This window comes from Enhydra lutris, unplaced genomic scaffold, assembly GCF_002288905.1.
Source record: "Enhydra lutris kenyoni isolate GAN:26980312 unplaced genomic scaffold, ASM228890v2 scaffoldscaffold67, whole genome shotgun sequence".
NCBI lineage: Eukaryota > Metazoa > Chordata > Mammalia > Carnivora > Mustelidae > Enhydra > Enhydra lutris.
Window position 1 is genome coordinate 8,034,670 of NW_019154151.1, and position 25,843 is coordinate 8,060,512.

Genomic DNA, 25,843 nt, shown 5'->3' on the forward strand with positions numbered 1-25,843 from the left:
ATGAAATCTTGCCATATGGATGGATCAGGAGAGTATTCGGCTAGGCGAAGTCAGACAGAGAAAGACAAATACTGTATGATTTCACTCATATGTGGAATTTAAGAAACAAACAAAGGAAAATAATGGGAGAGAGAGAGTCAAAGAAAGAGACAGAATTATAATTACAGAGAACAATCTAATTGTTAGGAGAGGGGAGGTGGGTGGGGGAATGGGTTAAATAGGAGATGGGAATTAAGGAGTGCTCCATCCTGATGAGTACAGGGTCATGTATGGAACTGCTGAACTCTATATTGTACACCTGAAATTTAATATAGTAGCATATGTTAACTAACTGGAATTAAAATAAAAACTAAAAAAATAATAAAAGGACTAAATTTTCTAGCTAGTGATAAAAATAATAGTTCCCCAAGTTTAAAATGGTATACATTTGCATATGAATGGTGGGTCAACTTCTGCATCTGACTTGCTGTGGTTTATCAACAGTGGGCAAGCTGACTCTTAAGTGCTGGAGGCATTTCTTCTTCAATAAGCTGATTTTTAAATTAAATTAAAATCAAAACCGTTCTTTTGGATGCTCAGAACAACTGACAGCCTCTTCAATGATTAAAAACAGCAGATGGTGATGCCTTGGAACAGTGTGACCAGTCTAAATATCTTGGAACCTATACTATTCCTCTTTTCCCACTTATCCATGTATTAAAAGGGGGAATATCCTATTGTTCACACAGGTTGGAAACTCTAAGAGGAGGAAAGAAAGCAAGTGGTCAAAAATCTATTATTCTCCAAGCTAAAGCTAGAAAGGAGAGACTATATGAACTTAGAAGTGAAGAAAGCTGCCTCATCCAAATTGGAAAACCTATCTCTGGCACTGGCTTTAAATTTGCAAACTCATGGCTGGAAAGCTGCCTTGCTGGAATCAACTAAGGCTACCAAATTTCTCCAGGTGATTACAGCAGTGTTTGTTTACAGATATCTATTTAAAAGGGCAAGGTAACAAGTTATGCTTTTATTTAAAGCAGGTTACAGTGGCACTCCTGCATCACTAGGTACTAGACCATGAATTAGAAAAAGCCTAAGCCTTAGCTAACTGGGATAGGAGAAGATGAATGTATGTTTAAGGTTCTAACTTACACCAAACTGAAAATCTTTTTGTTAAACTAAAACAGGAACCTGAAGTGCCTCGTTTGCCGTTAAAGTGGCTATTACTAAGGTTTAAAAGAACTAACTTAGGGGTCACCTGAGCCTGCTTAGTAGGTTAAGCGACTGACTCTTGATTTTGGTTCTGGTTATGATCTCAGGGTTGTGAGATCAAGCCTTGCATGGAGCCCTGCATCAAGCCAGCATCTGGCTATCTGGTCAGTGGGAAGTCTGCTTGAAATTCTCTCTGCTCTCTTCCTCTGCCCCTCCCCCTACACACATGCACACTCTCTCTCTCAAATAAATAAAAATAAGTAAATAAAAGAACTAACATGATAAAATGGTATCTATTATCTCAGATTTAACAGCTTGCAAGTTTGTTGTCTATACTATTGCAAAGAATAATGAAGTAGAACTATTATTTCTGATTACCAGGATTCCTCACAAGACAAATGTCTCTCATGAGGCTACCTCAATGAGACAAAACTTTGAATAAATTCAGCCACAAAGAGCTTGTTTTCTGATAAACTCCTTTGGCCACTTCTGGACTCCATGCCTTTCAAATTATTTCTGTGACACACCATCTCGCAAATTCCTCCAATGACAATTCTTAGACCTGCACATTTTTGAGTGAAGAAGTTCAAGGTTCACCATAAAACCTAAAATCCCACAACACCCTCCTGGCTTTGTCACTTGCACACAAATGTCCAACCCCAAAGGGTTTGCTCCAAAACAATTCTAGAGACTCACATCTCACTGATCATCTCTTTGGCCCAGCGATAGATAACTGCTTTGTATTCTCCCTACATGGCAGAATAATTGGTTCATGGGACTGCATTCTGCCCAGTTGCAAAAGAATCGGCTTTGTCTGCCTACCTTGAGCTGTGTGTAAGTCTCTAAAAAAACAACTTTAATGATGGCTCTAAGGGCCAACTCAAACATTTTCCAGTCTGGATCTCATTGATTTTTCCACGTTTGGGGATTTGCTGGGGATAAGCCATGGAGGAAAAGAAATTGAAAAGACTTGCTTGTCAAAAAGCCACAATTCTAAAGTAGATGTGTGAAATTGCCTTTCCTTGGCCCAAAGTAAACAGGCAATCACCCATCTGGTAAAGACAGAGACCAAAAATACCTGAGGCTAAGACATGACTCTGGATGACAAAAAGCATCTATAAAAGAGGAAAACCATCTCACGAGTATTTTGCCCATACAGTAAAGGAATAACAAATGATTTTGGTATTCTTAAAATTGCTTTTTAAATTATGACTGGACTCAATTCCCCATATTTATTTCATAATAAAGGGGTTAAGGGAAAACAAACAGAAGAACAACTTCATAAATATGTAAATGACAAATTTAGATTTATGTTTTCCCATCCTGATGGAGTTTTTGATTCTTAACCACTTTATGATAGGAGAGAAATGTCATTAAATAGAAAGACCCAAAGAAGATGAGGAACTTGACATTTCAATGGACTTTTTTGAGTATGCAAAGCAACCCATGTGATCTAGCCCTATAAAACAACTTGATTTGCTTCTCATCTGTTATCCTATTGACAGTGTCCCTACTTATCATGGCCTATGGAACTTGCTTTATCATAAAGCAATTGGCAAACCTTCACCTAGCAAATCACCCAAATACAGCCTAATTTTATTTAGCTTACTATATCAGGGCCCGCCTTCCACTATTCCTCCAAAGGGATTCCATTACATCAGTGTCCTTTGAAATGTATTTTGCTTTCCAGTTCAAATAATCTTGATTAATTTCTTCACTGATCCTGTGAGGTCTATTCCATACCAGACTATTTGTGCTACTGGTTCATAAACTCCTAGAGAATAAAATTCTTAATTATCCAGTGTGCTCCCTTTATATAATTTCCATCCTCCAGTGCTTTCTAAGTGCTTAAAAATACAGAAATTCTTAGTGTCAACCAGTCAAGAAAGCCCCTGACATCTATTTTCTTGATGAATAATGAATCCCTTTCCACAGGTAATTATAATCAATTTTAAAATAGACATTGAATATGAGACAACTAAAAGCTCCAAGTGGATCAGGAAAACATCTTATTTTTCTTTTAAAAGTGGGGGGCACAGTGTTCCTATTTCAAAGCAGATGAAGACAACTGTCCTAAAAGAATTCTCTGACCAAAAGGCCCATGCCAAAATAATGGTAGCAAACAACTGCTAACAACATGGATGTTTCCATTAGTTAAGGACAACTTTTTATTCCAGCAACTGTCTTGCCAGTAAAATGTAAATAACGCTTTGAAAGGAGTCCAATTATCTGGTGCAGCAATGTAGTTGAAATAAACAAAAGCATCCACCTGTCCCTCTATTCCCACCTGCCCAGCCACTGCTGAGACTGAGACTGGATAAAAGTTCCAACATCAGAGGAAAAGGAAGACCGAGCATTGAGTACCACTGAGTGCCTCTAAACCAACAAGGTAACTGGACATGTCAGAGATTAAACCTATCATGTTATAATGAAATTAACTAAAAGTAAGCAAGAAGTTCGGCCTCAGAGCTGATAGGTTTAAAAGCAAAATGATTACCTCTGTGACATTGTTCAAATTAGGGCATCAAGGAAGAGTCTTTCATGATATTCTTATTAAAAATAAGATCTTGATTATAAGTCTTCTTTTATTATTTCTTTCGCCTTGTTGACACAACATTAATAAGGTTTTTAATAGTACCAGGCTCTATTCTTATAATGATTTCTAAAATCATAAAGAGTTATTCATTTCATCATTGAGCTGACCTTGGTCAATTCAGTAAACCCCAGATATAAGCAAAGCTAAAGAGATGAGAACTTTCACAGTCAATAATAACAGTAACTGACACATTCAATTCCCAGAGACAGGCACACAGTGAGCACTCAAAATTACTGTTTGAATGAACAGGTGAAAGATACATATCTACTCATGGATTGTTCCTACCTGGCATTAGAATACTGTATACCTGAGATAGATGAAAACAGCTGAACATCACATATATAGATTTGCTATACGCATATACATTCCATTGTTCAAGTAATTAAACATTTCACTGTGTATATATATGCATGAGGCTGAAGACATTTTTAAAAGATTCTATGTGAGCAACCAGGGGATAACGAACCACATGAATTGCAAAACAGTATATCTAGCTTCAAAGATGCTAATTCAGGTCCAGGGGGATCTAATCAACCTCTTTGTTGAAGTAAAGATAAAAGTTTTTGACAGCAAATGCTATTCTGATAAAATGGAATTTTCGATTACTCTATGAACATCTGGTCCCTGCTACCATTTCTGGAGACCAGCAGCACACTGCTTTGCAATGTCACAAAATATTCTCCATTGAGAACACCCTGTTTTGCCAAGAGACTAATTGAAATGAGTGTTTGGAAATTTAGTGAGATGAGAGGTGAGTCAGGGAGATAGGTAAGAGGATAAGCAAAGGATGTTTAGTCACTAAATCATAATTTCATTAAAAGTCTAGAGGAAATAAAATTACACATTGCTGACAGACTGCTGGAAGTGTAAACATCTTAATATACCTGTGATTGAAACTAGAATATGCATAGTGTGAAACCTACAGAACATTTTCATGGTTAACTTGTAATAGCAGTTGTATTAGGCACAGATCAAGTTCTTTCAATCCATGTTTTACACAACAAACGTGTTAAATGATATTCAGGTGATAAACTACCAAATAAACAAGTTTAGTAAAATCCAAAAGGATTTATATTTCCAGAAATAAAGCAATCATTACATTGTGTTTGGATGCATTTGGATGCGAAAGCAAATAGCTGTTATTTTGAGTTTCTGTATGTTGTTTCCATGTGGTATCAATTAGCATGGGAGACAAACCAAATCAGTGTTGTCGTGAACTCCAAACTAGATCCACATTAGTGCAATTAGAGTCATCTTTTCAGTTGATGGATTTATAATCAATAATTAAAATCATAAAGAGACAACGTGTATGATTTGAAACAAATTAGTTGAGCTCAGGACTAGTATGTATAGTTCTAGGATATGATTCCCAAAAGGACTACATATTTAAGTAAACATAATGGTATATCCAAGTCATCACAAATGGTCATGCAAAGAAGCATGGAAGAGAAGGAAGCTATTAACCCCAGCACTACTCAACCCAGAAATAACTGAGAGGAAGAGATTCAAACTCAGTGATATCCCTAACTGTGCAACAAACCCATGAATCTCTGGCACCTCTACCTCTCTAATGGTCAGTTACTCTTCTTGGAGACTGTCTGTTGCAGTTGCATAAGGCAAAATTCTTGGCCTTGCCAGAAGTTGGTAATTTTACCAAATAAGGCAAATTCAGGAAGAGAAGGCATTGGTTAAAGGATTTAAGCTCAGCACCAAATCACCTCAAGAACAAATCAGGTGATAAAATATGCTGAATGACAACACTTCCTTGTTCTCAAGGCACTCTGAGAGCTACAGAGAGATAACATTCCAAAAAGTGCTATATGTAAGTAGAAAGTGCAGGATAAAGAATTCTTCATCACCTTCTTTTCTGGGAAGCCATGACAATAAGAGCTGAATTACTGGGGACAAGCTGAAACATATTAATTCAAGGGCACTCAAATGATAAATGAATGTGTAATTCAATCACCTGGCAACAAGGAAATTCAGCTCAGCCAGTTCATTTGTAATAATGTATATGTATATATGTATATAGATTGTAGATTGTAGATTGTATAATAATGAGAGTTTTCTAAAGCAAACGTGTGGCATTATTCTAAGACTCTCCTATATAGAAGGTGATGATTACACACATGCATGTACACACACTTTTTGCTGTTCCATTTTGGCAACAATTTCATATTTTTTTCTCAGTATTCAGTTTGCATGTATATATCTTAATTTTTTTCCATCATTCCAGCAGTGGCTAAATCTTAAGCCAACCCTTGAGTTTGCTTTCTTTCACTTTCGCTTGGTTGAGTCATTAACCTTTGTCATGCTTACATCTCAGGCTCTACCTTATGAGTTCCCAGTACTTGTGAGGTTTCCGTAATAGTATTTAACTGTTATATCCCAAATTGGCTCTAGGCTGGGCACATAAATTGTGTCACCTCAGTTATTGCTACCTCAAACAACAGCAACAATTTCAACAATTAACATTTTATAGCATTTTACTATCTCAAACTAGGATTCACATAGTACTTCTCATTTTATCCTGAGGCAGAGTAGTTGAAAGACAATCACTGAGCCAATTAACCACATAGACCTGATCTCATAACCATTCTAACAAGAATAGTTCTAGGTATATTAATTCCAGGGCAATATGGTACTGTTTCTTCTGGGGACTACCAATTTGGAAAGATCACGAGGGAAAATGGAATCTTCTCTGGACTCAGACCTGCACTGAAAGTCTCAAAGATTCTTTGAGGGGGGAAAAATAGTCCCTGGAGTCTTTGGTTCATTGATGCTGTGATGGGCATCTCAAACCCAAGTGCCCTTGTGTTGGCTTACCTTGGATTTCATGTCTGTAGATTTCTGTGTTTTCTAACTTGGATATTAGCACAGCATTTTTCTTTGCATGTATAGAGACCCATGATTGATAGGGAATATCAGGATTTTCAAAATAGAGATAATTTTATGCATCTGTTAATTTTGTAAGAAACACTCCCTCAGAAAAATTAAGCATAGTCCACTGATACTGTTTTCTAGAAAAATGCGACAAAAATTAAAACAGAGTTATTCTAGCCAGGCATAAAGTGAGAATCAATTATGACCATTTCCTTTCCTGGATTCACTTCATTTTAAAAAGCATCTAACTAAAACCCTTTCTGATATAAATGAAAGAGCACTTTTTTGAGATACAAGGCTAGTAAGTGATACATACCGGTCTGTACCCTGTGACCCACTACTAATCCTCTGAGAATTAAACAGTCTCTGTTTCAGTTATATAAATGTTCAGTTTTCTCATCTTTAGTCTTAGTAAGGTTGCCCAGGAAGTATATTATCTCCATGGATGTCACCACTTGCCAATTAGGGAAGAAAGCAATGCATAATTAGTAATGACCTCTATATATTATAGACTTTGACACTTGAGCTGTCTGGGGAGGGGATGGATTTTAGGCCGTTTAACAGAATCTACAGCGACAAACTTTTTTTTCCATGAAAAACATTTCCTTTTTTGAATTGTGCAATTTTTCCCCCTTTGGATTCATTTATAAGACCAAAACAAAAGCATTTAATGATGTTTACAGTGAAATGAAACAGCTGAAGACCAGCACATAATCACCGTATTTTGTTTTCTCCTCTTTAAGTCTTTTAGCAGTGGGGCTTCCAGCTGAGCTTGCGTCTAGCTTCTCTCAAGACATAGCCACGCATTCTGAAGCTTCACTGAGCCTAAACACCAAGCTGAATTCATAGTTCTTAATTGAAAAAGACAGGCTGTTTTCCCAGCATGTTTGCATCAGTAAAACATTGAAAATGACATTTGTGCACAAGTCCATCTGAACACTCTGCCTTAGAAGAACTCTGCTAACGTTTTTATACCCTGGTTTATGCCCAGCATGGTTTTAAATAGCTCCTCTTGCTAAAGCATGTGTGGCTGCATTCACAAAAACAGACTTGTCTTCATATATGAGAAAGCCAGTCCTGAGCTTTGTTCTGAGGTGTTTTTCATATGCCCAGAATGTTGCTTGAAGTCAGCCATGTTTTCTTACACCGGTCTCTCCTATGATCAATGGCAGGCATGTGTATGGAAGCTAGAGGGATTTGGCATAGCAGCCCCACAGACAAAATTGGAAGTTTGGTACTTTCTTCAGTAAAGGGCATACAATTTGTGGTCGGAGAACAGAGTCTCTCTCTGAGTAAAGTTAACTAGCTTAATACGGAAATAAAGCCCACCCCTTTGGTCTCATTAGTGCTATGTTCTGTGCAACTCGACTGATCAGTTAAATTTCATGTACTAAAGCAGAAAGAGGCATTTACTCCTGGTGAGAAGGCATCTGCTCATTTTCTATGTGCTCAGTGCAGTTATTATTGAAGAGAATGTATGCAATATGTATATGTAGTCAGCTTTTAAAATGCCTGAACATTATACAAACCTAGGGGATCCACTCAGGGAGGATAAAGAAGAATCTGGTCTGATGTCAGGACATCTCACAACTCTGTAGATGCTCTTCAGGCATGAGCACAGTGCCCACCTTGACAACACACTCATTACAGTAAAGTAGTACAGTATACTTACAAACATTCTGGGTTCTCTGTGATCTATGGCTGTGACTTACATCCAACCAGCCCTTACCATGGTCAGGCATCTGAGATCCCATGGAGGTCACGCTGGTGTTCAGCATGTCGTTGACAGCAGTATCACAATACAGGCTCCGCTGGACATCATGCTCACTGTCAGTCTGGTCGCTCTCTTCATGACCACTGTCCTTCAGGCTGTTGCCCTCTAAGTCCTTGAAGGTAGAGCTGCTGGGTTGAAGAAAGAATGAGAATTAACAACTGTGATCTAATTTTTAAAATCTTTCAGAGCCAGGATGATGTCAGCTCTCTGGTGAGGCCAACATGACTAGATTGCCCAAAAGAGTAGAAAGAAGAGGAATTTCTGTTTAGAGATAATGGAACTTGGGACATCTGGGTGGTTCAGTTGATTGACTGTCCAACTTGTGATTTTGGCTCAGGTCATGATCTTACGGGTTGTGAAATCGAGCCCTGCATCACATCAGGCTCCGTGCTCAGTGGGGAATTTGCTTGGAATTCTCTCTCTCCCTCTCCCTCTGCCTCTCTCTCAAGTAAATAAATAAATAAATAAATCTAAAAAAAAATAAAGATAATGGAACTTAATGCTGCAGAGAGGTTCCCACTATTGGATGTTGATGTAGCTAATACTTTCATTCCATTATCTTCAACATTACTACAGGCATGGTGGAAGAAGGTAAAATCTGAAACAACCACCTGCAAAGAATATCACCATTTCAAAAGGTTTTCCCTCTTCTTATATAATTAAAGTAATAGCTAATGTTTACTGAGCAATTACTATACATAAGGCACTATTCTAAGTGCTTGACATGAATTAACTTTTTTTAATCACCACAACTATGTAAGAGAAAGGTACCACAAATATTTCCATTTACAGATGAGAAAAACAGAAGCACACGGAAGTTATGTAACTCGCCCAAGTTCATACAGCTGATAAAAATGCAACAGATCTAAGACCAAACCCAAGCAGCCTAGCTCCAGAGCCTGGACCCTTAACCACTATGTATACTGCTTTTCCAAAGATGTCTACTAATCCCCTGCAATTGAAGTGGCAGAAATTGAGGTAATGCAATTAAAATAGAAAGCAGTATCAGGATCAGAGAACTCAGATCAATTTTAACTGAGAAAGTCAGAGAGACAGTTTCAAAGAAAACAGGAAGAGGAAAGAGCTGAGAAGAGAAGCCTCGATGCACGCACAGTAAGACAAAAGTGAGAACCAGAGAGTGAGTTCTAATAAAACTGTGGGTGTAGTTATGCTAAGAATATGAAAACTTGCAGCTGAGGAGTTTATGGGCCAATTTTTCTTGTATTTATTAAATCAATCCACCATACAATGCCCTAAACATACAATCCAAGAACCTTAAAAAAAAATAGAGGATAATACCTAAGGTACATCCATAGAGGCCCTACCTGCAATTTCTAATACTTTGTATGTCCTGACAGAATCCGTAGATGTGCAACAGTATGCAACAGATGTGCAACATAATCCATAAATTATGAATCTGAAATACCTAGTGAATGATGAATCCATTCCCCAATCAGTGAGGAAGCAGCAAAGACAGACTCAAGAAAATGTGTTGTCTCAACAACGGAGAGTGTCATGCTTGTGAATTAGGACAAGTCCCAACGGACCTACTATACCTGTGAAAAGGGAGCCTGTGAAGAGAATAGTGCAAACTCTTTTGATGTGCTCAACCTTGTACATCCACAGGCCTCACTCATTGAGGCTTCGGTAAGAACATTCAGTACACATGATGAAGAACTATGCCATGGACACAGTAGATACACTGTCACTCACCACATTGGTCAAAAGGAATCACTGCAGATTTTTAACATATGACCAACCTAGATGTAGAATGCTTGCTGCTCTGAATATGAAAAAGAAAGGATCAAAAGGGCACTAACTGGAAAGCCATAATTATAAGAAAATGAAGAGCAGAAGCAAGTAAAGCATTGACCTGTTTGCTAATTATTTTCAGAAAGGATCACTGAGCATCACCTGTATTAAAACTAAAATCATTCAATAAGCCAACTCACTCAGCTTCTCCAAATTATGTCATGCAGCTCCTCAGCCCTGTGGACCCACCAGCATGTAGTTCTATTAAAAAAACCAATCATCTTAAAATTCTTTTATGGTCGGGGGCGCCTGGGTGGCTCAGTGGGTGAAACCGCTGCCTTCGGCTCAGGTCATGATCTCAGGGTCCTGGGATCGAGTCCTGCGTCGGGCTCTCTGCTCAGCGGGGAGCCTGCTTCCCTCTCTCTCTCTCTCTGCCTGCCTCTCCGTCTACTTGTGATCTCTCTCTGTCAAATAAATAAATAAAAATCTTAAAAAAAATTCTTTTATGGTCAAGAAGACCAATTGGAAATGCAGGCTTAACGATGTAGAGTGTGTAGCCATTTCTAGCTTTATGGCACAGATGTGGTGGTGTCCTGTAAATACTAACGCCAGAGCTTGAACAGATTCAAAGTTTGTCTTTTAGAAAAAATAGTATTTGGTCCTGCCCACATGGACTCCTGCATTTCAGAAGAAAGGAAATGACCTACCTGGTTTGTATACTTTGAAAACAAAATTAATTTTTTGACCTGCATTTCTGGTACCTGGAGCACATGAAAATTTCTTCAATCTACAACGCAAAATTGTTGCTCTAAGCCAGAGACATCAACCCTGAATTGAGCGCATTTCAGCAGTTGCCAAAATAGGCTTGAGACATATGTTGAAGAGGAATATGAGGACAATGCAATTTGCCATCCCTTAGACCAAGGTTTCTCAACCTTGGCACTATTGACATTTTGGGCTGCATAATTTGTTGTTGTCAGATACCATCCTGCACATTGTAGAATGTACAGCAGCATCCCCGGCCTCTATCCATTAGATGCTAGTAGTGCTTCTCCCAGACCAAAAGGGTCTCCATATATTGCCAAATCATCCTCAGGTGTAAACCACTGCTTTAGGTTCTTTAAAACTCTATTCCTGCAGCATGCTGAATTTCCAGACTATGGTGGAAAGAGTGCTGTCATTAGGACAAGTGACAATCCATACTGTGCCACCTCGTTGATTGGACCTTGGGCCTGATAGCTAATGTCTTTGAGCCTCAGGTTCCTTGTCTGTAAAATGCATTTGCTAAAACCTTCTTTGCAAGGCCATTTTGAGGACTCAGTGAGATACCCCACATGAAGTACTGGGTAAATACAAAAGCTCAAAAAATGGTTATTGTTTAATATGATCATTACACCATATGGTAATGTCTTCATTGAGTTATAATTAAATATTATGTCTGTGGTGTTTTTCTAGGATTCATACAGGAAATCTGTATTTAAATAATGTTTCTCTATCTTCCATAAACTATAGTCAGACACTGTTCACTAGGTTAATTGCTCCTTGATTTCAGGAACAGGAAAAGAAATTTTGTCAAATGTGTATCCTTCCGTTATTGAAAAATGAGAACTATGTACTCTGGTGTACTTACCATTTTGTCTTGGCTTCTCAAAAGTCTCACAATAAATATAATATTAATTGCTGTGATTTGAATGTCAAGGATCACTATTTATGTTCACCCAATTGGTTTAGATCTGCATTTTTAAAATTTGATCACCCATTTTATATGCATCCAAATACTACAAACTATCTCAGAGATTTTGTTTTTTAGGTAGAAATGAGAGACATAATAAAATAGTGAAGGATTGGCTACTTGGAACTGGTAGTGTGAGTGTAAAAAGTCAGGTATTCTTGGCTAAAATAAAAAACACAAGAAATAACAAGTGTTGCTTAGGATATGGAGAAAAAGGAACCCTCATGCACTGCTGGTAGGAATGCAAACTGGTGCAGCCACTGTGAAAAATAACATGGAGTTTCCTTAAAAAATTAAAAATACAACAAACCTACCATCCAGTAATCCCATTCCTAGGTATTTACCCCCAAAATACAAAAACACTAATTTGAAAGGCTATATGTACCCCTATGTTTATTGCAGCATTATTTATTATAGCCAAATTCTGGAAGCAGCCTAACAATCCATCAGTAGTTGAATGGATAAAAAAGAGGTGGTATAGTGTGGTGCATAAACAATGAATTTTGGAACACTAAAAAGAAATAAAATAAAATAAAATGAAAAAAAAATGAAGAGGTGGTATATATATGAGGGAACATTATTCAGCCACGAAAGGAATGAAATCTTGCCACCTTCAACAGCATGGATGGAGCTAGAGAGTATAATGCTAAGCGAAACAGGTCAGTCAGAGAAAGATGAACACCATACAATTTCACTCACATGTGGAATTTTAAAAAACAAAACAAAGAAAGAGAGAGAGGGAGAGAGAAGTGACCCAAGAAAAAGACTCTTAGCTACAGAGAACAATCTGACAGTTACCAGAAGGGAGGTGGGGGGGGGGTGAAATAGGTGATGGGGATTAAGAGTACACTTAACGATGAGCACTGAGTAGTGTATAGTATTGCTGAATCACTTTATTGTACACTTGAAACTAATATAACACTATGTTAATTATACTGGAATTAAAATTAAAAACTTAGTAAAATTTTTTTAAAAGACTCCCAAAGTGATAGCTATGTATTCTCTGGAAAAAAAAAAAAAAAGAAAAGAAAGTAAGAGATCTAACTCCCCTCCTGCAAACCCTAGAATAGTTAACCCACTTAAAGATCAGTTTGTCCATGTGATGAACTAAGTACCACTTACTCTAGTCTTGTAAGGACATTTAGTGACTTAATGAATGGATTTGGGTAAAGTTTAAGACCCAATGAGCAAGATGTTGCAAATTGTGAAACAGCCTGGTAAATGGCTACTCACCCAAAACAAATAACAATTTATCCTAGGCATAAAAAAATGCTGATTTCACTTGTTTTATTACCTGTGTACCTCTCGGGAGATGAAAAACTTGTAAACCAACTTTTGTGGGACAATAAATTAGGGGTACCCATTTGCAATGGTATTGTAAATGCAAATGTTTCTATGACCATGCTGGTGGCCAACAAAGGGATAGATTTGTTTGAAAACACCCAGAGCAAGACTCTGAACATAAGAGTTACTCACAAAATGCTTCATGAATAAACCTTATTCAAATTCTGACCCGTATTTATCATTTAAAATATTGGAAATCTTTCCAAAAGCTAGAATAATCTGAAAGGAAACAGGTCATATCTTCCTAATAGATGACACCACATACCCAAGGAATGCCATCTAAGAGTAATAATGAGAAGGAAGTAAAAGTAAAGAGTATTGTAACTATATTTAGAGAATATAAGGATGATTCTTCAGTGGTTCCTGGATCTCCTCCCTGCATCACAATCGCCTTGGGAACCTATGAAAACTGGAGATTCTCTAGGAATGGAGCTAAAGACTGCATTTAACAAGCTTCCCAAGTGATTCTAATGCACATCAAAGGTCAGAAATTGCTGGGGTTTTTTAAAAGATTTTATTTATTTGACAGAGAGAGAGAGATAGTGAGAGAGGGAACACAAGCAAGGGGAGTGGGAGAGAGAGAAGCAAACTCTCGCCTGAGCAGGGAGCCCAGTGTGGGGCTGGATCCCAGAACCTGGGGTCATGACCTGAGCCAAAGGCAGACGCTTAATGCCAGAGCCACCCAGGAGCCCCAGAAATTGCTGTTCACAGGGAACTTTAGTGCTCACGCTCGTTGGAAAAATGCTGAGATTTTCTTCAACTTCGTTCATCCATTCATTCAAGAAACACGTACCAGCCCTTGTTATAGACAAGGCGTGATACCAGGTGCGGCAAAACCCCCAGAACAATCTGGGTGGAAAAGGAAAGCAATCTGTATGCTTTAGGAGTCGAGGTTCATTTTCCTCACCACACTGCTATGCTATCTTGTTCATTTCCTGCTTTATTTTCTTTGTGCTCCAGCCTCATGCCCTGCTTGTCATTGCTCCAGAAGCACTGCAGGTGTAGATATCAAACAGCAGCACAGAAACCAAGCATGAGGAAAGAGAGTGTTGCAGCAGGAGCAAAGTGCAACTGCCAGCTTTCCTTGCTCTGAGAAGATACCAAGGAAACAAACAGAGCAGGAAGGAAGCACATCCAGAAAAAAATTCTGAACCGTCTCGGTTTGTTAATCTGGAATCCTGACATAAACCTTGGGTAAACCTGCAGATTGCAGGTGATGTTCTGAAAACAAACAAACGAAAATACGGAAATATAACACCAGATTCCGTGGTGCAAAGATGATGTGCCATCTATCTTCCTTTTCCCTTCAAGATCCACACTTTATCCTTCTCAACTTTGATTTGTGCTTAGGGAAACCCCCTTGCTCTCTGTCTTTCTGTTGGCTTACCCGAGCGAGAGAAAAAGAAGCCTGGGTGTAAACTGTCTGGACAAGACAGGTAACGACTGCTGGAGAATGCCAAAAAGAAGGGTCCAAGAAGCATCTGTGGATAAGTTGGAAGTGAAGAGAGGAAAAGAAAAAATGGATAGGAAAAGAAGTTCTCAAAACTCTCCTGAAATTGGATTCAAAGAAACAGGACTTGAGGGGTGCCTTGGTGACTCAGTCAGTTAAGCATCTGCCTTTGGCTCAGGTCATGAACTTGGGGTCCTGAGATCCAGCCCCACTTCTTCCCTTCCTGCTCCCTGCTTAGCAGAGAATCTACTTCTCCCTCTGCGATTCCCCCTCCTTATGCTCCTACTCTCTCTCTCTCTCTCTCCCTCAGATAAATAAATAAGATCTTTTTAAAAAAGTGACAGGACTTGATAGTAAAATTAAAACTGATAACAAGATTCAGAATTTCCTGGCTGGGAGATTTTTCCATGTGTGTAAATGGATCCTCAAGAAACCACATACAGTGAAACCCCTTTCAAACCTTACTGGGAGCTATTTGAACACAGTTTGCAGGGTTTTTATCACCTGGTGTTACCACTCTCTCTTAACATTTTCCACACATTTTACATTTTAAAAACCTTAGTCCCCAGAAAAGCATAGCACACCAAACTTCCTGTATCTTTCCAGGTATTGTGCTTTGTCTAAACTCAATGGATCCCGTAAATTCCAAGGCCTTTGTGGTTTTTCAAAGCCCTCAAAGTTCCAAAAACAGAACCTGGCAGAAATGCATGTGTTCCTGAGCTTTCAGATGTTTCCTCTTAATCAAAGTGGCCCCTGGTAAAAAGTCACTATTTTTGGTTTCAGGCAACATCAGGAGACTTTTTCACTAAAAGCCTATTAAGTCCAGATTGTGCATTTTGTGGTAAACAAAAACATATAAGGTAATTAATCAAAGAGGTTTCTCCTGAGTCCCAAAGCTGCTGTGGAAATACACATATCCCCAAAATTAAATGTTTGAACATTAAGTTTTCATCTCATCAGTCTGTCTGTGCATTGTATATTCGGGGCTGACCAAAGATAGGAAGGGTCCCCAGGAGAAGGATTTCTGCCATGCTATGAAAATAAGGCTCATGTTATCAGTTTAACCTGGTCATAGGATCCCCAAGTACCCGGAGCTAGCCCAAGGGACCTGTGAAGATAAGTCAAGTCAGGCTGCCTGGGTGGCTCAGTTGGTTAAATGACTGCCTTCAGTTCAGGTCATGATCCTGGAGTCCCAGGATCAAGTCACAATCAGACTCCCTGCTCAGCAGGGAGCCTGTTTCTCCCTCTGATCCTACACCCTCTCGTGCTCTCTCTCTCTCTCTTTCTCTCTCTCAAATAAATAAATAAAATATTTTTTTTAAAAAAGGATAAATCAAGTCACTGTTTTTACCAGAATTCTTCCCAAAAGGTTTGGAATAACAGTCTTAAAGCAGAAAATAAAGCAGATTCCTGCTGCGAAGTTACTCTAATCAGTGCACATAAAGAGGGGCTGTTTTCCTATGAAAACAAATCAGTCAGACAATTTTGAATTCCTTACCTTTGAGTTTATTCTGTGAGCTAAGGAAATATTCAAAATGGAGTCCTCCCAAATCCTCAGAAAAAATTTCAAACTGTGCTATGACAGGTAATGCTGGGCTATTCATTTTAATTAACCATAATTAACGATCATCACTTAAGGTCACAAGCAATTCCAGACCAATATAGATAAACCTAGCATGTTTTCAGGGGTTACTGCACATCATGAATTAAATTAAATATTAATTAAAGTGGCTTGTTCAACAAGCCAGTTCATTCTTCAAATCCTATTCATCTGGCGATATAAATTTATGGGATCAGAGCCGGCAAAATAATAGCATTTTCACATCTTCTCTACTGTAGCTCTAACGTACCCTGCTTCCCTCTCTATTTTATTTATATTATTTTAACAAACACGCTCAGAGTTTAATTTTAGCTGCAAATAACCCCTGGACCATTCAAGAGGATATCTGCATGAAGCAATAATAAAGGCATCAACTGAATAGTCAGTCCTGGTTTTTCAGCACAATCAATTCTCCATTTTGTTTCGTTCTCCCTCCTTAGTGGGCTCCCTGAACCTTGGTGCCCCACCACATGGAAACTTCCTTGGCAGTCTTCAGCTCTGTACTCTGCAACTCCGTGGATAACTGAGTTATGACCAACCAATCACACATATCCTAATTTTGAATGCTGTATTTGAAACACTTCCAAATATTTTAAGAAATATGGAATTCATGCAAAGATTCTTTTCCTCCCTCATCTACAAAATTCTTAAAAGATAAGAAATTAGTTAATCTGCCATTAACATAGCTTTAAGATGATTCCAGTATTGATGGAATAACCGCAATCTTGAAATTCATTGAAAGTTCCACATGAGAAACTGCTTTAAGGCCTCTCTTGATTTAAGTGCGGAGCAACAAGAATTTTCATAGCAACATGATTTTGAAAGTATCTGTTTTCTAATATTAGATTTCAAAATCATCATATAAAACCGTATTTTAATACGACCCCAGTTTTTTTAAATTTGTGTTTATGCATACCTTTTGATGTAAAGGAATATGGTAAAATGCCAACAGTGATTATTTTGGCATAGTGGAATTATCAGTGATTTTTTAAAATGTTTTTTCTGAATTTTTCAAATCTCTTACAATAAGCAGATAGGCATTCGTTGTAAAATCCCAAAACAAAGGCATCATGGGGCACCTGGGTAGCTCAGCCAGTTAAGCACCCGACTCCTTAATTTTGGCTCCACTCATGGTCTTGGGGTCATAAGATCCAGCCTCAAAGTCAGCCACCCTGCTCAGCAGGAAGTCTGCTTGAGAGTCGCTCTCTGTCTCTCTCTCTCTCTCTCAAATAAATTTTTAAAAATCTTAAAAAAAAAACACAGGCATCATTTAAAAGGTTTAATCTGGTCTGCTTCTTATATTAAATGAAGCTTGGTTGTAGAAACAGGCAAGCAAACCAACATACCTTTTAATTAAATGGGCTCGGCTGTTCACGTAGTTGGAATCAAAGGAATAGTTTTCAGTCTGCAATAGGAAAAAAAAAAAGATTAAAAATGTTACATAGACAGTTCATGAAAAGAGCCAAACTGTCCTACTTAGGGGGAATTTTTCTGCCTGGTGAGAAGCAATGAATGAATCAGAAACCAAGGCTGTAGTCGGGTAACAGCCTGAGGAATGCCTGCTGCCTCCTTAGAGCCCTGGGGGCTCTGCTGAGGCAGCTCTCACCTGCAGACCAAGATGAAATTGACACAAACATCCCCTAGAATATGGATGGCTACTGACCATGCAAGCACTTAGAGGAAGATACAGCATGACCCACAATCTTTACAGATACTAATTGCTTCCCATTCCCAGTGGATATAATTCTGTGCCTATCAAATTGACTGGAAGTTCAAAGGTATTTGCAGATAATTAACATGTTAAAATATTTATTCCATAGCTATGGAAATGCAGGCAAGGTAATCCCCTCCTGTGGATTTAAACTCTGCACTTCCCTTTAAGACATTTTGCTCAGCACTGGTTATGCAGGAAGGCCTTAGTTTTATCACAGATATAAAGGCAAACAAGTATTATGCCTGAAACCCGGTGAAGGGCAGTCCACAGGGGGTACCAAAGCCTTTCATGTGAAACATGAAGTCTGCAAGCAAACCCTGTCTCAGCTCCTATCATTAAAACACTACTGCCTAATCTGGTTACAGTAGGACTGCAAGAGAAACAGCTTTACAAAAGCAAATGCAGAATACCTGCCAGATGAAAGAAACGGGAAAACGTTTAGGAGCACCCAAAGGGGGCAGCCTTAGAAGAGGGGAATGCAGGTAAACGTTGATGTTGAAGTAATTGCAAGTCCTGGTAAAATTAATCTTATCCCAACACTAAAGTACTACTCTCACTGAGCCACTGTAGATACTGGAAAATGCCCAAATGCATCTCCATCCTCCTGCTAGCCTACCAGACATCCTCACCATGCTCACCATTCCCTGGGGCCCTCCCAAAGTCACTTCAACTAAAAGTGCCTAAAAAAGGAAACACAATAGCTATCTAGCTAACTAAAGAACAGGTTGCTTTCAGGTGACTACCTGTCAGACATTAACTGTGAGGGGCTCTTAGATGCGGCTATTGGTTTCAAGGAACTCAAGAGTTTGGTAGAAAAGAAAACAGGATAGGTGATAGCAAATCCAACCACCATATGAGCACCAAACAGCTACCAGTAAGGGTAAGGACCCTGAGTATCTAGAGGAGGTGGGGATGGCAGTGGTGGGTAGGTGGGAGAAAAGAGGAGAGAGTATTATGAAGAAAACTAAATCCCACCATTGTTTTGTACTTACTTAGGCATGCTCATGCCCACTACATGCTCCTCATTTGAAGATGGGCTCTGTAATATCCACTCACACTGCTTTTATCTAGAGGACAAAAATCCCCTTTAATGTAAACCACAAGTGATTTTTGGTTCTGTTGGAAGGAATGGATTGGGAGAGTAAAAAATCAAAAGGGTCAGTTCATTTCTAATTCGTTCATAAGAAAATGCATGCTGAAATTTTTGCAAATACAATTACAGGAAGAAAAGGCCAACTTGAAGCTGCATTGGGAATACAATGCTGGAAGCATTGCTGGAAGAGGTAATCCATCAGTCAGTCAACCAACAAACATTTCTTGAATTAATTTATTATACCAACATAATGGGCAAAAATTGTGCTGGGTAAGTGTGCTCTTTTATGATAGTCAATACAATATATATTTAATATATTTAAATAATGGAAGTCTCCACCTGCCAAAAAGCATGCTATCCAATTAAAACAGGAAACTAATTAAGTACTCAGGAGTTCAATGACTAGTTCCACTAGACAGCCTTGGGTAAATTACCTAATTTTGGCATGCCTCACTTTCTTCCCATATAAAATAGGGGAAAAAAGAACATGAATCCAAATGGGAAGTTCAACTGAATTTATCATGACTCTTGGTGGAAATGGTGGGAATCCTTATCCCCTGCTTTCTACAGAACATGAAGCACTAGTCATGAGGTAGATTTCTAGAACCAATTTTCCCATAGTGGATGGGGCTCTGTTGAGTCATCCATTGTCTTTTTACTTTTGTAATTGGTCTCAGGTCTCTTTGTGAGGCCACTTGATTGTAGTTATGGAAACAACCTATGAAACAGAATTATTCTAATTGATAGCATACACTATTCTGACCCCATTAATACTACATTCCAAACAACTGAGCTAATTGGCCATAGAGAGCCTATTATGGGTCTGTGTATATTGATGTCAACTGTTCTTGCTCATATTGATTCGAGGTATGTGCTCAAACCCAACTTTTGTGCATTGAAAGGTTACATTTTTTCCACACTTCTTTTCTTAATGAATAGTTTGCATGTCTTAAGCTAGTGGTTCTCAACCCTAATGCACATTAGGATCAACTAGGGAATTCGGGGTTTTCTTAAAAAACTATTGCCTAGGTCCCACTTCAGGAGATTCTGAGGTAATTGGCCTGGTGTAGGGCCCCAGCACTGGTGTTTCTTAAAGCTTCACAGGTACTTCTCACTTACATCCGGAGGAGAGAACTGTCCTGAGCAAAAGACCAACCACAGGCTTTGACTGTGTGTTTTCTGTGTGCTGTGTTTTCTAATGCAAGCCCAGCTGTTTAGAGGACAGCATCTCTTCTGTCAGATTATTTGTCAAGGTCATCTCAATACAGGCTAAAACACCAGGGCAGAAATACACTTTTTAAAGAAGTAATAAAAGAGCTTTTCTTTTTTTGCATGAAAATATTGGCTCCTGGTTAGCTTTATTTAATCAAAATTTGCTTGACATTATTCCAATCCCCTCTCTAAGTATTCTAAATGGCAAATAACATGAAACATTTGAGAGGGAAAATTTTCTCTAAATGTCACATTAATTTCACTAGGAAATGTCCCCATCTCTAATGAGACAGCCAAGTTAACGCAGGAACACAGTAAAGAGACAAGAACAACATTTGCTTCTGAAAAAACAAATTTTGACATTAAAAAATGGGTCTAGAGCAAACTTTTATTTCCATCCTCAACGGAATGGAAAATGAGAGTCACTTTCCCACCATTTAATATATTTCTCCCAAATCCTTTCTTTAATTAGAAGTGTTTATCCTAGGAAATCATTGAGAACAGACTTCTCTCACTTGGCTTAGGTTTAGTAACACCTTGATTCTCTGAAAACCTGAAGAATAAGTACTTCTGGATAGCTGGGATTTTTTTTTTAGATAGTTTAAGGCTTTCCTCTGCAAGGACCAAAACTTTGATTTAAAATCCTAACCATTCTGCCTTGTTTATTGGTTACTTAGGAGCGCCCTTCTGAACATAAATCACTGTACCACGCAGGCTTTGCCAGTACACTCACTGACCCCAAAGTGCTCTGGTTTTTGAGTTCTTGCCTTTAATTTTTAACATATGTCCTTCACCACCTTGCTATCAAACACTCGGGATTATTACTTCCCAGTGCTATCAATATATCAAAAACAGCTCCTCTTCCATTTCAAGTTTGATCCTTCTACTCTACTGTGTTCTTAGAAACTTTGTTTGTCTGGAAAATAAGAGGTAAGGTCTGGGCAGAGAGCTGAAATGTTGTTGTTCTAAGAGGGAAATTAAGTGATCTTTAATATAGAGACTTTTGTGTAATGTTTTGGTTCTTGTTTTTTGGTTTTTTACCTGCTTTCGAGCCTTCTTTGACTACTACTTCCTATTCTGAGCTCCCTTCTGGATATGTGAGGTTTCCAACAAGACTTCTGGGTAGGTGGTATGCTATTATGTCTCTATGTTAATAAGTCTGGCACATCACAAGTCCAATTCTTCCATTTTGTCAGGCCCCCAAGGTACCCGAATGTCCTACTTTAATTGTCATTTTGCATTACTTTTACAGTTCACTGAATTTTATCCTAGTCTCTGGAAGAGTGACTGTGACTCTCTCAGCACCACATTTATCACCAGGAGAGACTTCAACCCTAAGGAGAAAGAAACCAATAAATGCAGATACCCAGGACTAGAATATTTGCCCATAGCACAAATCCCCAGTCACTACACAAAGCTACAAAAGGTTGCAGACACTGAGATTAAAGCAGAGAATACTCAAACCTTAAGGTTTTCATTTGAAAATGAACAGCCTTTTTAAAATATACTTTAGAAGTACCATCAAAATGAAAAATATCTAAATTGAAATCTGCTATCTAATTATTTTGTTTTAATTTTTAACTCTTAATCATTTTAGCAATACAAACAGGAAAACTAGAATTACAAATCAGATGAACAGTAAAGTGATTTTAAAACCCTTGTCCCTTTTTTTTTTAACTGCTGATGTCTATTAATGATAATTGTACTTATGGATTAATGATGAAAAGACCCATAATCTTTTCTAAAATCAGTTTCTGTTTTAGATGTTCAAATGACAACCCTTCACAAAGGCATTTTTAGGAAATGAATTGACAAATGGCTTTTTCCTACTTCCTATCTCCAACACATAAAAATGAAAATATAAATTCTATATAAAAATAAAGCCAACAGGGGCACCTGGGTGGCTCAGTGGGTTAAGCCACTGCCTTCGGCTCAGGTCATGATCTCAGAGTCCTGGGATCGAGCCCCGCATCGGGTTCTCTGCTCGGCAGGGAGCCTGCTTCCTCCTCTCTCTCTGCCTGCCTCTCTCCCTACTTGTGATCTCTCTGTCAAATAAATAAATAAAATCTTTAAAAAAAAATTAAAAAATAAAAATAAAAAAAAAAAGCCAACATGCCTCCAGCTAGAATGTATATGCAAAGACTCATCCATTCAGACAGCAGCAGCTGAAGCAGGAATTAGTGAAGATGGAATAAAAAGCACCATCCCTAAAGCTGCAATCACTAGAAAGCCCATAGCCCATATTTACCCTGAACTGGAAAACAAACCAAGTACGGTCCCAGGAATTTTGCCTACACACATCTCAGGCCTAATTCTCATTCATTCATTCATTCATTCTCTCTCTCTCTCCTCCCTCCTTCCCCTCTTCCATCCCTCCCTCCCCCCCACCATGAACAGTCAAAAACATCCATTTTGACTACAGTGAGCAATATAGTATAGTGGGATAACCTGGATTCCCTCCCCATGTTCGTCACTGACTCACTGATGACCTTGAATAAATCACCTTATCCCTCTTCAGGCCTTAATTTAGCTATCTTTAAAATGAAGAGAATAACCCAAATGATGTCAGTGTTCCCTTTAAGCTCCAAAAATTCTAGAACTCTAAAACAAAAGGCTCTCATTCATTCTTTCATCCATTTAATAAACATGCACCAACCCCTGCAGATGAAAGAGAAAAAAAAAAAAGACATAGGCTGCACCTGCAAGGAGGTCACAAACTAATGGACTTCTTACCAGGGATGGTTAAAATGTCAGCCATTCGGACAAAAAAGATTTTAAAAATAAAAAATACATACACACACATTTATACACAAACACACACACCCTACACACACAAAGAAAGAGTGGCACATACTCTCCTGCAGATACACATATATACTTATACACGGGCTGCTAGAGTACAACTTGGAGAATCACATTGCTACTTCATAGAGCTAAATAACACCATAATGGCTTGATGAGAGGAGGTGACTCACAGAGGACGATCTGGCCTTTATATTTCTTACACATACAAACTCACATCATAAATAAAGGCAATCTCTCTCTCCTATCAAATGGGTTATAAAATTCTTAAAGTTTTTCAAAGGAGTACATGTATCTGTTCCTTTAGCTCCATTTCCACGGCCTTCCTCACCTTGTGTCACTGTTTCCTCATCTGTGTTTGCTTTTTACTCCAGCCCATTCTGCAAAATGCTATGTGGATAATCTTCCTCCCCCTGTTTTCATTACAGCACTTCTCTTCCCAAGGGTTTCAGGAACTCTTTACAGGGGGTTTCTTGATGGATTCAGCCTTAAATCTAAATTAAATCTTTAGTTGAGTGATCATCCAATATCAGTCCTCTAATTCTCCCATATCTAATGTACCTCATTTTTAATATATCTACATCACTGGTCATGCCACATTACTTAGCATTTTCTCAGCACTGTGTACAGACTGTGCAATGTGTTTCCATACGTTCTATGATTATTTCACGTGTAGTATGTCAGTTCATCCTCCAGCTGGGCTGGACGCTCTCTTTTCAGTCCTCACTGCCACAATGCTAGACCCTTAGCCACTATTCATAAAATGCATTGGGGCTAATAATGAGGCTACTTATCACAATGAAAGCAGATGATCAATTCTATTAGGCCAAGTGGTCCTGTTTCTTCAGAAAGCATCCATTCTCCATGCTGCCTTCTGTAGTTACAATTTGTTCTCTGTCCTCACTCCCAACCATTACCTTATAAATATACAGTAGTCTGGATATAACTGCCAGGGATAAGCTGACACACTTTGGTGCTTTCTGCCCATCTAAATCCATCAGTCCTGCCACATCTCTGGGAATGGCAACAGTGACACAAGATAGTGTTTCCAAACCAAAGCAGATAAAACTTCTGTAAGGAGATAAGGCTCTGGCAGATTGCAGCCCTCTAAGTCACAGATTGACAGTGTGGCAGCTACTTTTCTACATGTGAAAGAGAATTCTAGGATTCCAGTGGCTTTCAAAACAGGGCTATCTACAGGGAAACACAGGCCATGTGGTTAACTAACATCCAACAAGTCAAGCTGAAAGAGTTCCCCTCTTAGTAGTCTTTCATCATTCACTCCTAAATTTCACTAGCCCCATCAATGTGGTCACACTACCCAGAGATGACAAAGGCAGCCTAGGGAAAGTGCTTTTCTCTGCCTTCATTGTTGACTGGGCCAAAGTTGTGCCTTTAGAAGAGCAACCCAGTTGCCAGTTTTACTACAAAGACCTCCTTGAGAAACACAGCAGCTTTCTGCAGGCATCCGTGCAATTCAAAGGCAAAAGCCTGCTGGAGGACCAGGCTAAGCACCATACCATTAAATAGATGAGCAAAGCCTTCCAAATAAGGCTCTGGGATCTTTTTCTAAGTGTTCTGTGGGGTGTAGTGCACTATAAAGTAGTATCTGCTTGTAAAAAGCTTTCAGGAACCAGTTGATGCCTAGTCTATGCACAAATGCAAAACCAACAAGACCTCAATATGACTAAAAATAGCTTATGAGTAAATAAGAAGAATCCAATCATGTGAGCCATGCTATCTCATCCCACATAAACAAAATTCACCCTGAGAAGCAAAGAGCTATCAATCACATTTGCCAGCGGAACAAACCCTGGAGTCCAATCACCATCCCCAACTATGTAACTACAACGCATTAAAGCTATTTTGCAGGCACAGAGTGCCTTTCATCCCCAAATATCAAAGTACTTTACAAGCAGGTGCCAACTGTTATTCCCCTCTTAAAGAGCCAAGAAAACAAACACTACAGGTTAAGTGCTACAGCTATGTTAAATACTGAGTCAGCTAGAACAAGCCACAAAAACAAGGACAGCAAGAAAAATTCCCAGGAGCACTGTTCTTGGCATTACCAACTACTGAGACAGAGAACAAACACACGGTGGTAGCATCAAGGAAGTGATTAGTCTGCTTTACATCTGTCTTCCTCAGCATGACTTTCTCAGTTCTTTTCCATGAGTGAATCAGGAGAGTATAGTCTAGCAGTTAGACAAAGATAAATTTGGCACAAGCTAACTGAGGGTAGTTCTCCAGTCCCAGCTGGAGAGCCTAGTCACAGAGTCCAAGGGATCCAGGAACAAGCCACTTTTCATCCCTAGACCTTGGTGACTATTTCAACTGTCCTTTTGAGGCATTGGCAACCATCTTTACAAGGTAACCTAACATGACTAGTGATGACTTTATGGGGTAGCTCCAATTTCAGAAACTATGACTTGGTAAACCTGGCCCAACTGACAATAAGAAACAAATACAAGACTTTCCACAAGAAATGGCCCAGGGATTCACATATGCCCTCTCCTGAATACAGCCAATGTTTGACCCCTTCTGGCTTAGGGAAGGCCCAGCACACTCTCAGAAGCTGAACTGGTCTACTCCTTTCTGCTAGATTCTAGTTTATCAGTGCTTCAAGTCTCTGTTATTTAGCTGCTACGGAGCCCTAACTTCCTGCAGAGTATAATTTCTATTGAGGAGCCTTGTCAGCTG

At 38.8% G+C, this 25,843-nt stretch overlaps 1 protein-coding gene across 3 annotated transcripts in view; it reads right to left on the bottom strand.

Annotated features, from left to right (window-relative positions):
• The window catches only part of LOC111159219 (protocadherin 19), a 115,120-nt gene that overhangs the window by 34,755 nt on the left and 54,522 nt on the right, over positions 1 to 25,843 (bottom strand). For 2 of the 3 annotated variants that reach the window (XM_022521663.1, XM_022521662.1), the window contains 2 exons: positions 17,669 to 17,727; positions 8,400 to 8,572 (listed from right to left, as the gene is read on the bottom strand). In XM_022521663.1, coding sequence (XP_022377371.1) covers positions 8,400 to 8,572; positions 17,669 to 17,727 — 232 coding nt within the window. The remainder of the gene's footprint in view (positions 1 to 8,399; positions 8,573 to 17,668; positions 17,728 to 25,843) is intronic. The other variant, XM_022521664.1, reaches the window with a different exon arrangement.